The sequence below is a fragment of the Arvicanthis niloticus genome, chromosome 5 (assembly GCF_011762505.2).
Source record: "Arvicanthis niloticus isolate mArvNil1 chromosome 5, mArvNil1.pat.X, whole genome shotgun sequence".
Lineage (NCBI taxonomy): Eukaryota > Metazoa > Chordata > Mammalia > Rodentia > Muridae > Arvicanthis > Arvicanthis niloticus.
In genome coordinates, this window is record NC_047662.1 from 101076972 (window position 1) to 101094239 (window position 17268).

Genomic DNA, 17268 nt, shown 5'->3' on the forward strand with positions numbered 1-17268 from the left:
TCTCCTGGCCCAGACACTGCTGCACAAAGCTCCTGCTTCAGCCTCTAGAGGGTCAATCAACAGCCTCTACCCCAGACAGCCAGTGAACCCATGTGGGACCTCTTCCTCTGCCACAATCCAGCATGTGGAACTGTCTCACATATCCCCAGAGAAAAGCTAAAAGTAGACAGATATGGGATCACAGGAAGCTTATAGAGAATCACTTACCCTTCTGGGAGCCACTGAGGCAAGGAGGGGTCACCATCATCTGAAATCTTTAAAAAGACAAGGAAAAGTTAGCTCATGGGAAAGATGGAAGAGAGCCCATAGGCTAGACAGTGAGCCAAGTAGGTCACATGAGCCATTTTGTGACAAAGTCCATCTGAAGTCAAAGCCAATACCCTATTACCTTGGGCAGCTAGCAGGTTGCTGCAGTGGGCATTGCCTGACTTCCTTCTTCACCATACACAGAAAGATACATGGCCAAGTTCTGAGGTCCTGTTCTAAGATCCACTGGGAAGAGCTAGCTACTGAACTCTCAGGACAGAGGATCCCAGGTCTTACTGAAGTAAAAGGACAATATGGGGCAGCTTGGGGTCCTCCAACCTCTAGCTCATTGAGTGTAAAATGTGTATGAGTCTAGTCTCTACATTTTGTAAACTATCTAGTAAGATATCATAGGGTAGACTAAATACTTGGGTTATGATTCTGGTGGATTTTTTGTGAGAATTTTATGAAAAGTTGAAAACTGAGGGAAGAACAATCACAAACAGAATAAAACAAACCTTACTTTTTAAATGGCTCTGCATAAAACAAAAGCAAAAAAACCCCAAAACTTTTAAGCAATGCTGAGAAGAAAGAGTTCTAAAATTAATAGGAGGCTCCAAGAAACCCATCGTGCATGCCTCTGAGGAACAAGAAACCTAGCATTAGTATATCTGGGGCTTCCTAACTTGCTTTGTTCCTTTCCAACCCAATTACTCTGCCCCTTAACTACAAATAAGCTCCAGGGGCAAAACTAATGTGGTTAGTTCTGGACAGGAGCAATGGATAGTATGGGGCAAGACAGAACAGTATGGGAGCTAACACAGGGCTAACCAGGGATGGAAAGGAGAGCAATCGCACAGGTGAATTGGGTTAAAGGTCCATCTCAGTGAACACTTTGCTTTGACTTATCTGTCTATTCCATCCCTATGCCACCTAATCTGCCTCCTGTCCTAGCCCTGGAGGGGATGACAGATAAGGGAAGGACAGGAACAGAGGGAATAAGGAGTGGCTGGAACAAGCATGATGTACTAATAGAAGAAACAACAGCAGGTGAAGAGTACAGAGGAAGCAAGGCTCCTAAGGATGCTGGAAGCAGAGGCAAAGGCTAAGCATCTGTGCATTCCTAGATCCCACCAAAAAAAATGTATCTTCCCTCTGCAAGCAGCTACTGTACTGAGTGGGTTCTCATCTCTCTCTTTAAATTCTTGGAACTAGACATTTGCCAGAAATTACTTGGCTTCAGAAAACAGACAAAAAAAGTCTTTGGGAGCTAAGCCCAGATCATGCACCCTTCCTGTGCTCAGAGAGGGCAACAGTTTGCAGAAGCACAGGGCATGCATACACAGCACACTGAAGGGGGGAAGGGAGCAGGAAGGAGTGTAGCCAAACACTTATAGAAGGTATACTCATAGATAGAACATGTATCTGAAGAAAAGACAAGGTGAATATGAATCTTGTGTTTATAGGTCCAGAATCTATGTACAAACTCATCTGAACAGGATTCAGTGTTCACTAGGGCACAAGTCACAAGCAAAGTAAAGCCTCACCAAATTCAAGAGCTATTGCTAACAGGCACAGTGCATTAGTGTTTCACAAAGCTTGAGATGGCCAGAAAACAGGTGTGTAGAGGCTTATACCCAGGGAGAGGCAGGGAGCCAGCTCAAAAGCATGAATGCACTCTCACACTTAGGGTCCCAGACAAGAGACAAAATATATCTGTGGTAGCTCTCAATCCAAAATATAAAGTATATGAACATGCTGGGCTCAGCCAGGGGTTGTTTATAACATATGCTAGTCGGCAACAACAAGTAAGAAATAGACACACACTGTGCAAACTAGGAGAAGAGGAGCAGTTAAGTGTTGCAATGTCAGACTGAGTACAAGTAGAAGCACACACATGCCAAGTGAATGTGCATCCATGCCAACATACGTACATCCTCTCACTATGTTCCAGGGAAGGTGGCCTGAACACACACAACACAAGCATGCATACAAACTTCTTTCTGAAAAAAAAAATGGATTATCTACATGAACCATAGCTCAGAGGCACAGATCATGCACACATATACATACACACAGTACTCAGAAAACAGTAGAAAATAAACAACAAAATAGGCCCAAATGACCAGAGGCACAACCTGAAGAGCTTCTCGCTTTCCTTCTGCAGGAAGAGAAAGAGCAGGAAAAAAACAAAAAAAAAACAGTAGAAAGGTTAGTAGATTCAGTTCTATTGTAGACCCCCCACAAAATGGCAGCTAATCCTAAGGGAGGAATATGAAGGGGGGGATTGACTCTGAACACTGAGGAGGCCATGAAGGACACCTGACAGGCTCCCAGAATCCTTTCTTCCTATATTGTCCTATCTGGTTTTTAGTGACATCTAGGGGGTACTTACTACAAAGGACAAGGTCTGCCTGGGAATTCCACTTGTCCTTTTCCTCTTTCCAAAGTGGTCTGTGTTTAGAATCAGGGCTGCCAATGCCACAGAATTGTCATTAGACTCCTCCTACAGGCAGCACAAGCTTCTGAGTGCACAGTACCTTCTTCCTTCAAAAGCCATGTGAGGTGAATTCGGCTGTATAGAAGAAGTTCTTAAATCCTAAGCTTGGTGGCGGAGTCCTTCCCATTTCACAGAGCAGATCTCAGTGAATTTGCTCCGTGAATCTTGGCTTGTTTCTCCAAACTAAATTAAGCTGGGCCAAAGTAGGGCAGGCAGTTATAGTCAGGATTAAGATGTTGAACATGTGAAGACGTTTGGGTATATTATCAATTGCGCTAACAGAAATCACAGTGACCCAGATATGAAAATCACGACTCCTATATCTCAGGTTTAATTGTTATGTACTAATCTCAGCAATACTACAAAGAAAATGGACACTTTCAGATGGTCAAGTAACTCAGAACAAGAGACAAAAGTCTCCTTTTCTTTTCACCAGAAACTACACTATTTACGGAAACACATGTGGTCAGGGCCACAGGCTTCCTTCTCTATGAAATCCATCCAACTAGGCCTTTCCACTTTCTTTTCACTCCATCTGAAAAGTCCATCACTGTCACAAATAGACGGAACTAATTCATAAGTTCTCAATTCTTTACGCTATTTCTGAGGGCCACGCAGATTACCTGGCCAGACAAAAGAATGAGCTCAGCAGGAGGAATCCTCCAAAACTGCTCGGCACCAGAAAAGTGAGTGAGGATTGAAAAACCAGATAGTTCCTGGAACAGGAACACTTCTCTTTCACATTCACATCCCACCCAGCTGAGGATACTTTTCCTCTCTAATAAGAAAATTAGACAAGAAATACTTTGACTCTAAGGCTCAAATTGAAAATGTTTCTTTCCTTCTCCACTTCTTAAATATAGTCTCAATATCATACCATATTCTGGTCACCCCTCCCCCTCCCTGCCCTCAATTTCTCCAAAATCTCATTCTCAACAATATAATCATTTAGGGGTGAAGAAATGATTCAGTAGATAAGATGTTGTTGCACAAGTCTGAGGCCTGGAGTTCAAAACCCCAGAATGCAAGCAGACGCTGGATAGGCATAGCAGCCCACCTAGCTTGCTAGACTAGCTAGCAACTAGCAACTTCCGGGTTCAACTGAAACCCTCACTCAACCAACAAGATGGAGAGCAATCAGGACTCCTGACATTAACCTTAGGCCCAAGTATGTGCACATGCACACACATAAAAATTTAAATATAAAATAAGCCCACAAAGCCATCAAGGCTCTTAAAGATTTGATTCCAATTCCCAGATTTTCCTCTCCCATTAACTTTCTTAGACTTGTATATACTTTGTACAATCTCATTTCCCCACACAGCCAGAGATCCACACATTCTCTCCTACTAGCCTGACATAGCTTTTCCTGATGCCCACCAAGGTAGGAGTTAATTAAGTCCTTCTAAGGCATCTAAGTTCTGTTTATCTTTGTCTTCTTTTTAGCACTTACCATATCATGCCTCGACAAATTCCATCACCATACACATGAGAATTATGACAGACAGACAGAGATGTTGAATCTCAACTGGATCCTATGTCAGTTTATCATTACACCAGTCTCTTCCTTTGCTGGCTGCTTCTATAACAGTAGTTATAGTTAGCCTTCAGGTTCTTACTTAATCCAGCACATTACTAGTTGCTCACTACATAGCACCTTCATATCTCATGCTCAGTTCTACTTCAGGATATGTTAAAACACACTACTACCACTACCACTGCCACTGCCACTGCCACTGCCACTACCATTACCTACCTCCTCCTACCTTCTCATATCCAAGGCCTGAGATAATCCTCCCACACCCACAGACAAACAACTGGATTCTTTCCAGTAAGTATGGGTTGATCGATCAATCCTCTGTAATCTACCTCCTAAATATCTTTGACATCTTTTCCTGATTTGTATTCTAGATTACCACTGACCAAATCCATAGTGTCATTTCCTCTTGTTTGGACTACAGGAAACTCTATGCTCACATCTTTGGCATTGGACATGGTCCTCTCCAATTCATACTTCACAGCCTACTCAAAATGTAGATCACAGTTTTCCTTTGATTGGCTGCATCAATGTCTCACTTATTATAACATTCTAAATTTCCACCATTATAAATTACCCTCTTCTTCTCCTCTGTATCTGCCCCATAAGAAAAAGTCTTACTGAACATAATTGATCACTGCATCTCTCTCTCTCTCTCTCTCTCTCTCTCTCTCTCTCTCTCTCTCTCTCTCTCTCTCTCTCTCTCCTTCTCTCTCTCCTTCTCTCTCATGCTCACAGAACAGACCAGGTATTACTCTTTAAGACTGAATGACTGAACTCAAATAATAAAACCTCTGTGAAATTTCCTTATTTCTGACTTATTCTGACTTCAAAAGGCAGAATAAGGTATCTTTACTCTCAGCTCTGTCTGCACTGTCTGTCTGGATGCTGCCATGTCCCCACCTTGATGATAATGGACTGAACCTCGGAACCTGTAAGACAGTCCCAACTAAATGCTGTCCTTTATTAAGACTTGCCATGGTCATGATGTCTGTTCACAGCAGTAAAAGCCTAACTAAGACACCACTGAACTATCCTGCTAGCCTTTTACCTTACTTTTTGAGACAGGATCTTTTGCAGAACTTAAAAGTCACCAATTTGGCTATACTGGCTGGTCAGCAAGTCAGAGAACTTCCTGTCTTTGCCTCCACCATGCTGAGGTTATACAAGCATGTGCCTCAGTGCATTCTACCAAGTAAGACATCTCCTAGCCTCCGAACTGTGAACTTCTTGAGAATATCTTGCGAGCAAGCAATCCATGAACTTACTTGAGAATAAGCATCATATATTTGATCTTACTTTTGTACCTTTGTAGTCAGAAGGCTCAGCAAATCTAGCACTTGTATTTAGCAAAGGGAATCTATAAATTTTAGGACTTAGAACATTTCTAAGAAAAATCTTTCTTGTCCAGGACCAAAGAAAATATGTCAGAAGCCTATGCCATTTTCAGAGGTGGAGGCAGAAGAATCAGAAGTTCAATGTTATCTGTTCTTAGCTACACAATGAAGTGAATGTCAATGGAGTATGCATGAGGCTCTGTCTCAAAACACACTATTTTTTAATTAAAAGTTGTCAGAGAGGCTTCATCACTAAGATATTTAAGCAGAGACCTGAAGGAAAGGAATAAAAAGAACATTCAGAGTCCTTGAAGAAAAGTATTTTTGGTCTAATGTACCCAAGTGTCAACCCTAAGGTGAGAACATAACTGGTGTGGAAGAACAACTAGTTTTCAGTAAGAGCCAGTTCAAGTCCTCAGAAGAATTGTGACTTTCACTCTCCGTGAAACAGAAAATCACTGGAGGTGGCGAATAAGAAGTGATATGATCTTTGATGACAATTACTCTGATTGCTGTGACAGAACAGAATGTAGACAGACAGGGGTTTAAACAAGAAGACCAGTTAGACTACTGCAACAATCTAGATGGAAGAAAATGATGGTTCAAGCAGAAATGAATGTGATGGAGGCAGAGGTCACTGCCTAAAATGCAGAAGATGGGCTAGCAAGATGACTCAGCAGCTCTGAGTTCAACCCCTGGAACCCATATGCTAGAAGAAAGAACTGACTCCTGTCCTCTGACATATGCACATGTACACACATACACACATACACACGTGTACACACACACACGCACACACACTTGCCATGGCAAGAGAGAGAGAGAGAGAGAGAGAGAGAGAGAGAGAGAGAGAGAGAAAGAGAGAGAGAGAGAGAGAGAGAATGAAGTTAAAGGTAGAGGAGGTAGAGTTTACTAGTAGATCGGATGTTAGTTGTGAGAAAAAGAAGTCAGGAATGACTGCTATTTACTGGTAAGAAAAACTAGATAAAAAGCAGAGTTGCTGGGGAATTGGGGAGAAAGATACAGAGTTTGGTGTGGGTATGATATGCTCTGTCTACGACACCTGTTTACCTCCTAATAATGATACTGAGTAGATGTAGAGTGGTATTTATGGAAGATGTAAGTCTCAGAATGATTATAAATCCATAAGTCTGAAAGATTATCACTTCAGCAATGGGTACGAGCAAAGAGAAAGTGGCATGGTTGAGCCTTGGGATGCTAAGAGGTTGAAGAGATAAAGACAGATAGGCAAGCATAGCCTGAAAACAACAACACAGAAATTACAGTGAGAAAGAGCCCAGACAGCTTTTATGGGAGCCAAGTGAAAAGAATGTCTCAAAATGAATCAGGGTATAAAGACATATGATCAAAGGGAAGGAGAGAGAGTCCAGGAACAACCCCTGCTCTCGTGCTCAGTTCATGTCTGACAAATGTGCTTCGGCTGTTTTAGAGCAAACAAACAGTCTAATAAATTATACCAGACAACTAGACATATATAATGCCTAAGAGTGAGGTTGAGCCGTACCTTTTACCATGCACACACACAACTTCAAATGGATCACAAACCTAAATATACCAACTAAAACTATAAAATCCTTTAAAAAAGAAAAGAAAAGAAAAAAAGAAAAATGAACTGGGCTAGGGAAATGGCTGTTGAATGTCTGCTGTGCAGGTATCTTCCTCTATTACACACATGAGGTGTTAAACCTTAGTGACTTTGTATTAAACCATGACTTCTTAGCTATTAACAAAATCATGATCAACACAAGGAAAAGGTGATAAATTGAATTTTATCAAAATTCAAGACTTTTGTATACTACTTCACATCATTTTCAATGGTTCTTATTAAATAAAACAAACAAACAAACATTAGAGATCCTATGGAGAAACTGGAATTCCTGCGCACTGTTGGTAGTAATATAAAATTCTGCACTTTGCCAACTGAGCCATCCCCACAATCCCTAATCCTTTGAGGTACTTTTCAAAGAATTGTATAGGTTTAGGTTCGTATACTTAGGTCTGTGATCCATCTGGAGTTGTTTTGTGCTAGTCAGGTTCAACCTCAACTCTTGTGCATTGTGCATATCAAGTTGTCTCTCATGATTTATTTTACTCTTCTCTCCTTGAAAATGGCCTTAGGACTTTTGTCAAAGCTGCGCTGGACATTTTTCACTCTGACTCCTTACTTTATGTTTTAGCGTGGGCTTGAGAAGGAACCCCGTCTCAAAAAATAAGGAATAGAGAGTCATAGTGGAAGATAATGTCTGACGCAGTAGTCCCACCTCAGAGCACACACCCAAAAGAAATGAGAGCAGGGACTTAACGTACACCATCTACCTATGCTCAGAGCAGCACTGTTCACCACAGCCAACAGAAGATGCTACCCAACTGTTCACAACAGGCAAACGGATGGGTGAAAACGTAATGTAGACATGCAGTGGCATACTGCTTGGGAGAAAATGTTGACACATGGATGAACCTGGAGGACATGAGGCCAAACAAAATAAGCCACCCTCAAAGGATAAACATGATTTGCTTCTACCTACATACATTCACTATTTCATTCACTAAAGCAGTTGGTTCACAGAAACCAAGTTTATACAGTAAGGGAAGTAGAAGGAACAGTTAGTATTTAAAGGTTTCAGAGATGGAAAAAGCACACAGATGATGGTTATATAATGAATATACAGAATTTACAATTTAAAGTGGTTAAAATTTTTGTTACACATATTTTACCATAGTAAAACTTTTTAATAATAAGGTAATAAAATTTTTATAAAAAATTACTCTCCCTAGACACATAATAAAAATGTGTGGATCAGAAAAATAAACAACACATAAAATAAGACACAATATTTCTAAGTAATATATGCATTTATATCTAGAACATACAAACAGCTTGTATACAACTAACAACTAAGTATACATTTTTTAAAATGTGCCAAGAATTTACTGCACATTACTCTAGTGATAATGTAAAAAGGACCAACAAACACCTGAGAAATGTTTAGTAACCCTAGATGCTATGAAAATGCAAATCAAAACTTCATTGAGAAACCACTTTACAACCACCAGAGTGGCCAAAAGAACAAATATTCCAGCTAGTGCTGATCTGAAATTAAAACTGTTTCTGTTGTTGAGATATATAATAGTGTAAGCACACTAGGAAACAGTTTGATAATTTCCTAACTCGGCAAACACAGAATTACCACAGGAAAAAGCAATTCTACTTCTGAGTAAGTATCCAAGAGAACAGAAAGCATATCTAACGTGGACATGGTACACTCAACCTATAATCCTAGCAACCTAGGTACTGACTCAGAAAGAAAAGCAACGACAAAAATATTCAGACTAACTGATACACAACTCCAGTATTCACAGCAGGATTATTATTTAGAGCAAGAAGGGGTAACAATCCTCCAAATACCACCAACAGTAAGTATTATTCAGTCACAGAAAAGAAATGAAGCACTGACATATGCAATACCACGGGTGAGACTAAAAAACATGCTAAATAAATATACACAAAATGTCCGCTATTATATGAACTCATTTATGGAAAGTATGCAGACCACAAATTCACAGAAACAAAGTAGACCAGTGATTGTTGAAGGCAGAAGGCAGAGGGGTGGGAGAGTGATTACTAATGGAGATTCTGAAGATGTTGGAAAGGTTCTTATATTAGATAATTGATAGTCTTATAATTATATGAGCATATAAACAAACAATAAAAATGCAAGACTCCTTTTTAATGGATGTAAGGGCAATTTTATGTTATGTAATTACAACACTGAAGCTTCCATAATAAAAATAAGAAAATCACTACCCATTGTGCCACGGTGCTGACTGACTCATTAGGAGCAGGATAAAAGACAGGTGAAAGTGTAGCCCTTATCGCAGGGCTTTCTCCCTCAGGCTTTAAGGACTGTGTAAGGATGAACTGCTTTGACCACACAATATTTCTTTTGCTGCTGCAAAGAAATAATTTCTAGATGTTCAAGGAGAGGGAAAAACTGGCCTCAGAGTAAAGAGGAAAAGAAATCCCTTACACAAGGTGAATTATAGAAAGAAAAGGTGCTTTGGGCTGTCAAAAAATAGTAAATGCAGTCGGCTGGCATGGTGAATGCAGGACCTCAGGTTAGAAGGAAGCATATGATCACTAATATGCTGAAAACAGAAAAAGCAAGGCAAATTGTAAGACAGCAGTTTCCTTTGGGGAGGGGTTCAGTGGAACAGGAGAAAATAAACCTGAAAATAAAACCAGAGACAGCTGAGGTAGCCTTGAATGACAAGTAAAAGAATTTGGATTGTTTTATACATATTTAAGCTATCAGGAACAGCTTCAGGGATATTTGCAAAGAGAGTGACATGATTTCCATTTTTTTACTTTCTAAATTAAATTTTATGACTTGATATTACCATTGGTATTATTTAAGTCCTTAAATATTAAAGAGGTATACGGTATTTTTAAAAAAGTTTGAAAATGCCTCCATCCCATTTCATTAGTATTTTACCCACAGCTCTTCTCCCATGGAGAACCATACATGGCCATGTGCTACATACCATTCCAGTGAACAACAGCATACACTTAACAATGTTTATGTCACATGGCCTTGGTCTACTGTAGACTATATACAATCTGGGTTCGTGTGTGTATATATATACTTTAGTGCTCACACAATCAGGAGGTTACCAATAGTGTACTTCTCAGGCTGTGTTTCTGTCAAGTAATACATGACTAAACTAGTTTTTTTTTTTTTTTATGTATCTTTTCCTCAATATTATATACTACAATAGGCCCTAAGGGAGTGTGTTTTTCTCTCTTTTTATAGAAATAGAAGCATCTCATACATATCATTCTGCACTATGCTCTTTTTTTTTTAGGTTGACAAAGATTAGGTAGCTTTCCATTTGAATAAAGAGCTACCCCACCTTTTTTTTATAGCTACATGGTACTGCGTCCCATTGTTTCTGTGTGCCAAAATTTTATTTCATCATATATTTGAAGGACATTTAGGTGGTTTTTCAATCCTGACTATTAAAAACAATACTTCAAAAATAACCTTGTACATATGCCACTTCCACGTGTAGAAATATGTCTGCAGGATACGTTCCTGGAAGCGACGCTGAGGGCTCTAAAGGTGCATATATTTATAACTCACATTTTCCCAAATGCTTTCTTTAGAGGTTATATCATCTCATTGCATCCCATCAACATTGTATGAGTACCTGATTACTTACACTTCTGCCAGTAAGATATGTTTCTTCCCTTACACTTCTGCCAGTAAGATACATTTCCTCATTTTAATTTTGTCCTGGGAAACCTAACCAGGTTATTTGCAAAAGAGGATAACCCCATTTACATTTAAAATTGGATAAATATAGCATATGCTCTTTGGATAAATTTAATTGGGAGAAGAAAATGTAAAACTACAGATTTCCATACTGCCTAGAAACAAATTCATTTATTTCCTGCAGTTAAAAATAACATTTCGTTTTAGTTCTCAGGTAGCTGTGGAAGGCTAAAAGGGAATATAAGCCACGGAGGGCTGCTGGGCCCTCGGACAGGGTCAGCACTGTTAAGTAGGCAGCTCCTAGGTGCTCCGACTTAGAAGTAAGGTTCAGTGTAAGGCCAGAACTAGGATGGAGAGAGGTAGAGGCAGAAGTAAAGACATTTCCAGTGACCATGGGGAAGTACCATCAACTACTAGGGAGATGGGAATCTTTCAAAGAAGACCATGAAAAGGCATTTAAAAATGCAACATAGGATTCTGTTTCTGCCCCTGTGGGACCCAGGAATCAATGTACTTTGTTCCCCACTCTTGCTTCCCACATCTAAACTACAGCCTACTGTGACCCAAATGGTCCTTTCTCTTTTGAATGGCTACTTCCCAGGGTCCCCCGAAAGACTGGAAATAGCCTAGGACAGGAACTAGAACCTTTCTCTTAACCTCAGCACCCTCATTCCTTCTATTTCCCAAAGATTTGCTTAAAGTCTACATTAAAATAATCTACATTGATTCAAGCTATGGACCAACCACATCATTTCTTTAAGCCTGCCACAATGCAGACGACTGCCATACTGAGCCAGCAGGGATCCCATTTCACAGACACTCAGAGTACCTGAGGGGATGTCTTCTACTGAAAGATGACTTGCCGTCTGTACTAGCTCTTGCAGAAGTTTTTTCTGCCTCAGTCTTTTTTCTCTTAGAACGTTTTTAAAATTGTTGATGCATTTGTTAAGGTAAATGGTCTCTGCACATACTTGCTCTAAACTCAGTTTGCCTTGATTAGGAGAGTCAGGTCTGGAACAAGTCTCGCTTCCCAGACATGGGGCTAGAGGGAAACTGAGCAATGAGTTTGCAAGAGGTGAGTTGTTAGAAGCAAGAGAGAAGTTGCTTGGTGCTTGAGGTGTCTGATCACCCTGTATAGAGATGCCTACTCCACCAGAGACCACACTGAGCAAGCTCTCACTCCCCTGACTTGCTGGACTCTCCACTGAACAATCGTGGGCACCTCCTGAACTTACTGTCCAAAGAAGTCTATCACTGTTCTCTGACTGAGAACCACTCTCATTGCTTTCCAGGTCCTCAGGACTGATGGACCCATTATTATCCAGCTTCTGAAATACCCCTTGCAGAGCCAAACGGAAGTGGTGGATCGCTCGACTCAGCTTAGTTGTGTGAAATTTAATTTCTACATCTTCATCCTCCTGGGAGCCACCCAGAACACATGAGGACTTATCAAAGACATTCTTAAGGACCTGGGCAGTACAGTTCTCTTCTTCATTCAGGTCAATATGAACCATGTTACTGAAAGTCTCAGGCCCTATCATCACTTCCTGCACTGTGCTGTCAGGACTCAGAGTCGTAAGCTTTCTAGACTTGTCTGCCAAAAGGTCCTCCAGCTGCTTTGGGCTCAGAATATCAAGTCCAGCTTCACAGCCTAGCATCTTGTCCTCTGCGTTTACTGTCTCTGCTTTCAGTGGTCCAGACAGTAAAAGGCAACTGCTGCCCTTAATTGTATTGCTGCAATCTCTTTGTTGCTTTGTCACATTACATGCCTCATCTTCTTGGCTGCCCTGTTTGAAAATCTGTAATTTTCCACAATCTTCCTCTTTTGAGATTAACACTGAGGAAGACCCCTTAAGTTGATGGATGAGAGAAAGTTCACAACAACCACTGATTACCTGGGATGCTCCTGATGTTCCTTTTACTTTATCCTGTAGCTTAGACACATCACTCTGTTTTGCTAAGCCATCCTTTGGTAGATAATGAAGGCCTTGATGCTCAGAAGCCTGCGGTTCTCTATGTTGATCCTGAGCCCTCATCTGGTGTGGTTCCATCATTTGTCTTCTGTTCCCTGTTTCTAGCTGGAGACCTGGTTTATCCTGATTTAAAGAGTTCCAACTGTGGTCTTGATGTTGTTGCAAGCATGATGGAGACTCCTTTGGGGGATTCTTACACCCTTCTGGCCAGACTGGTTCTTCTCTGGTAGCAACCCTGACCCCCACACTCTGCAAGAGGATGGATTTTTGCAAGATGAGGTCTCTGTGCTCTAGATGGACAAGTTTCACCACAGTGGGCCGGGGCCCAGGAGCTGTGCCTGCCCTGTATGCCTCTTGGATATACCTGTTGCACTGCATGCCATTAACACAGAGGTGCTTAGTTAGAAAGTTGTCCACCAGTTCCATAGTGTTTTCCCCATCATGTTCAGGAAGTCCATACAGATAAAGAATGGCTTCCTCTCTGGATTTTTCTACATGGAGTTCCTGGGCCTTTTCCACATTGCACACTTTGCCCAAAGAGCTGCTACCCACGTGCAAGCCTTCTATTTCACTCAGTACTGAATCTACACAGCTAGACACTTCGTCCACAGAGCCCTGGACTTGGTTCAAGTGCTGTTGCAGCTCAGCAATCTCAGACTGAAGACGACTGATACCTTGCAGCTCTCTGATGATATATTCTACTACATCTCCCAGAGGCTCTTGGTGTTCATGCCTACATCTTTGGCCAGGACCTCTGGGCAAAATGGGCCTGGTTTGATTTCTCCCTGCAGGCTCTGAACAGCTTGTTATACTGGCAGGTGAGAGTTCCCGAGAATCAGACCCTGAAGCATAGGCAGTGGAGGCCAGAGAAGGTTGGCTATTGGCTTGCTGCTCAAAGCTACAAAGTTGGGCCAGGTCCCCATCTCTCTCTCCTATAGTGGAGTCTGCTGACTCACAGCAAGGGGGTGAGAAGTTGTCCTCTGGCAAGGACCCAGTAGGACCTGTGGACTTGCTGTTGACACTACAGATAGCCTCTTCCCTAACCTTATCTGGTGAGAGGCTGGACGAAGGTCCCAACGTCAGCATGATTTCTTCCTCAGACTCTCGCAACAGTCGCTTCATTTTCCCCCTCGGGAGAGGTGATGGCTCTTTGCTTCTTTCTCTTTCCTCCTTTCTTGTTAGAATGCTGAATAGAAATGGCCTTGGAAGAGTCTAGTCCTTCTTTTTCTTTCCTTTTTCTGGATTGCTTTTTAGCAACTATTGCTAGTTGAAGCGCTAGGCTTAACCACAGTACTGCCTGGAGTGACTTCATGTATAGGCCTCAAACCTGACACATGTCTCTGGATCCTGGCTTGGCTTTTATCCTGTAGCTCATGAAAAAAGAACAGTACACTCAGATAAAAGAGAAACAGAAAACTTAAATATGACCATGCTGTCAAGCAAGGCTAAGAACAATGCCTTCAAAGACAGTAAGAACTCAGCCTGAGCAGCCCTCCAACCTTTGCCTTAAAGGCTGTAGGCAGCAGTGCTCTTTCCTTGGCTCAGTTTAAAATATTGATTCAAAACCAAATCAAGTCTTTTATGTTCTTAACAAGTACAAAGACAGTATTGAGACAAGCTGCTGGGAAGTGGCTAAGGAAAAGTAAGGTCAGTTAGTGACTTCATAGTTAAATCTTCACAAAATTCAGCACTGGAATCTGACTTAGGGATGAACAAGTATATGTTTAACATCCACGCATGAAATGAAAAGACAAACACGAGATACTTCTTTCCTATCTATTTTGTTTTTCTGTTGAGGATTCAGATCTTTTATAGTTCATTATTGTTTGGTGATAGCAACCATCCACTTGGAAAAGAGACCATGGCAAGTTTTTGAAGGAGAAAGAGTTACTGTTGCAGCTAATTCCAGAATGAGGTGGTAAAGTATACATGCAGCAATGCTCAGAATTCAGATAGCACTCAACAGATTTAAGTCTAATAGGGCAGACAAATAATAAACTCACTACAGGGTCAATGGATCCTGCAAGGCACTATCGACATGACTGTACTGATTAAGTTAGCAGGCTGCTAACCCTCTGACTGGTCAGGGCACAGTGATGCATCCCACAAGCAGAAAGTTGGTTGTATTGCACAGGGTACTTTGCTGTTCTCCAAAAACAGTTGTACAGCTAGACTTATATCATTCTTGCTCCTGGTAATTTAAGATACTGGTAGGCAGATGTGGATTACTATCTTACCTGGTAAGGGCACACATTCCCTTTTTATTAGGAAGATGCAAAATGTGGGGAGGAGCAGAGTGAAAAGTACAAGGGGGGAAACAGAGACTTAGGAGATACACGAGGCTACCAATACTCTATGGTCCTGCAAGACCTGAAAAGGTCCTGAAAGAGCCAAGATGAGCTAGTAGGAGACTATCATTAAGTTATTTGACATGGGATCATTTCCCTGGCTTTTTTTAAAAAATGATTTTAAGTCTTCTAAATCCTTACTAAAAGAGAGAAATTGCCTTAAAGAACAAAAGCTGACCTAATGGTCACCTAATCTATAATGAGTCTGTGGGCCTGAAATTTAAAAGTGCTGTGCCTCCCTGGATAGAGAAGCAGGACGAGTCATAGGACTTGGGGAAAGATGAGCTGGTGTTTTGGGGTTTTTTGTTGTTCTGGGTTGGTTTTGTTTTTTGTTTGTTTGTTTGTTTTTTGTTTTTTTTGTTTTTGTTTTTTTGTTTTTTTTTTTTTTTGAGACAAGATTTCTTTGCATAGCCCTAAATGTTCTGGAACTCACTCTGTAGACCAGGCTGGCCTCAAACTCAGAAATCTGCCTGCCTCTGCCTCCCAAGTGCTAATATTAAAGGTGTGCACCACCACTGGCTGGCAAACTGGTGTTTTTATGGGAGATAACTAGGTTAAGAACCAAGAGGCAGAAACTAGATGAATTCCCATTTCCTATCTCCCTGTCTTCTCCTCCCACTCCTATAGGAACTCTATAAGGAATTCCTCATCTAAGTCAATTACATATTTTGTGAAGCCACAAACAAGACCAATTCACCCATTACTACTTTATGTTGGATCTCAAGAAACCAGGCTCATAGCAGCTTCTCCCAGCTCCAAACAGAGGCTTGCTTCCATTTTAAACAAACAAGCAAAACCATCCAACCCTTCTTTGATTGGTAGCCACTGCCTCTCTATGAACTCAATTTAAGAGTTACCTGCTGGACATACATGCTCCAGAATGGCACCAAAACTACTTGGTCATCCAGGTTTTTAGGCTCTAAGGCAGGAGATGAGCTCATTGTATTACCTGAGGGTTACTTAGTCACTCTGCTCGGAGCACAATGGACTATCAGAAAATGGGCAACCTGTGGAGCCAGGAGACTCAAGCCAGCCTTCTTCCTTAATCTCTCTTTGCTACTACTGAATGGAATGGCAAGGGCCATGTGGAAGGACCATCTGATCTCCAAGTCAACTCGAGTTAATAAATACATAACGGGGATACCAGGCATTAAGCTACATGTCAGGAATATAAGAAACAGTCTCTACTCTTTAATATATCACAGTTAGGGAGATGGAGAATAGATGAGAATAAATGACAATATGAAGTGATATATGTTATTGACACATTGTAATGTAAAAAGTAAGCATTTACTACAGAAGTAAAGAATAAGAAAGAAATAATACTGACAAGAATACCTTCCTTACCCATCATGGAATATGCATTATCAAAAGCAATGCACTTCTGTCTTAGGTAGATAAGGCTCTGTGCAGAATTTTACTCATCCTTGGCTTGCCAGCCTTTTAATTTAATAACTCTGTCTGAGGGTCCATTTTCAGGTTCAAGCCATGTACTTTGGCTGCCAACATGTTGATGTTGTTAGAGAAAAGCTTTAACACAATGGGCAGGAATAAAAGTATTCCCAGGGCAAAAAGGGCTAGCATGATCAAGCTATATATGCCATTTTTGAAGCTTGACCAAAATAGAAATACTGACCTCAGGCCATGGTTAATTTTATCTGCAGTATCTACCACATCAACACTCAGCAGAGCAGCATTCTTGAAATTCATAAGCTCCCTATGTATCTTTAAAACATCCTGAGAAGTGTTGGAATTATGCCAAATAATTTCAGACAGAAATCTAACTTTTAAGCTAGAACAAGGAAGTAGGCTTCAGACATGAAAATGACCTTGGGCTAGGACAGGGAAGTAGGCTCAGATACTTTGGTCATCTTGATAAGCCCTTAGAAACAGTGATCATAGTTTTCACATAATTGGATTCAATGCCTTGCTTTTTCTTTGACTATTTGTGTTTATTGTCTATCTGGATAGTAAATAAATAAAATATTCAATAAAAATAATTTTAAAAAAAGAAAGAAATGACACACAAAACC

The 17268-nt window shown here is 40.9% G+C and overlaps 1 protein-coding gene across 16 annotated transcripts in view; it reads right to left on the reverse strand.

Annotated features, from left to right (window-relative positions):
* Unc13b (unc-13 homolog B) overlaps nt 1–17268 on the reverse strand; it is a 214986-nt gene that overhangs the window by 33357 nt on the left and 164361 nt on the right. For 14 of the 16 annotated variants that reach the window (XM_076935126.1, XM_076935124.1, XM_076935123.1 and 11 more), the window contains one exon: nt 208–254. In XM_076935126.1, the coding sequence (XP_076791241.1) occupies nt 208–254 (47 nt within the window). Of the gene's footprint in view, nt 1–207; nt 255–2384; nt 2408–11743; nt 14252–17268 lie in introns of all 16 variants that reach the window. The other 2 variants (XM_076935122.1, XM_034504034.2) reach the window with 1 other exon arrangement.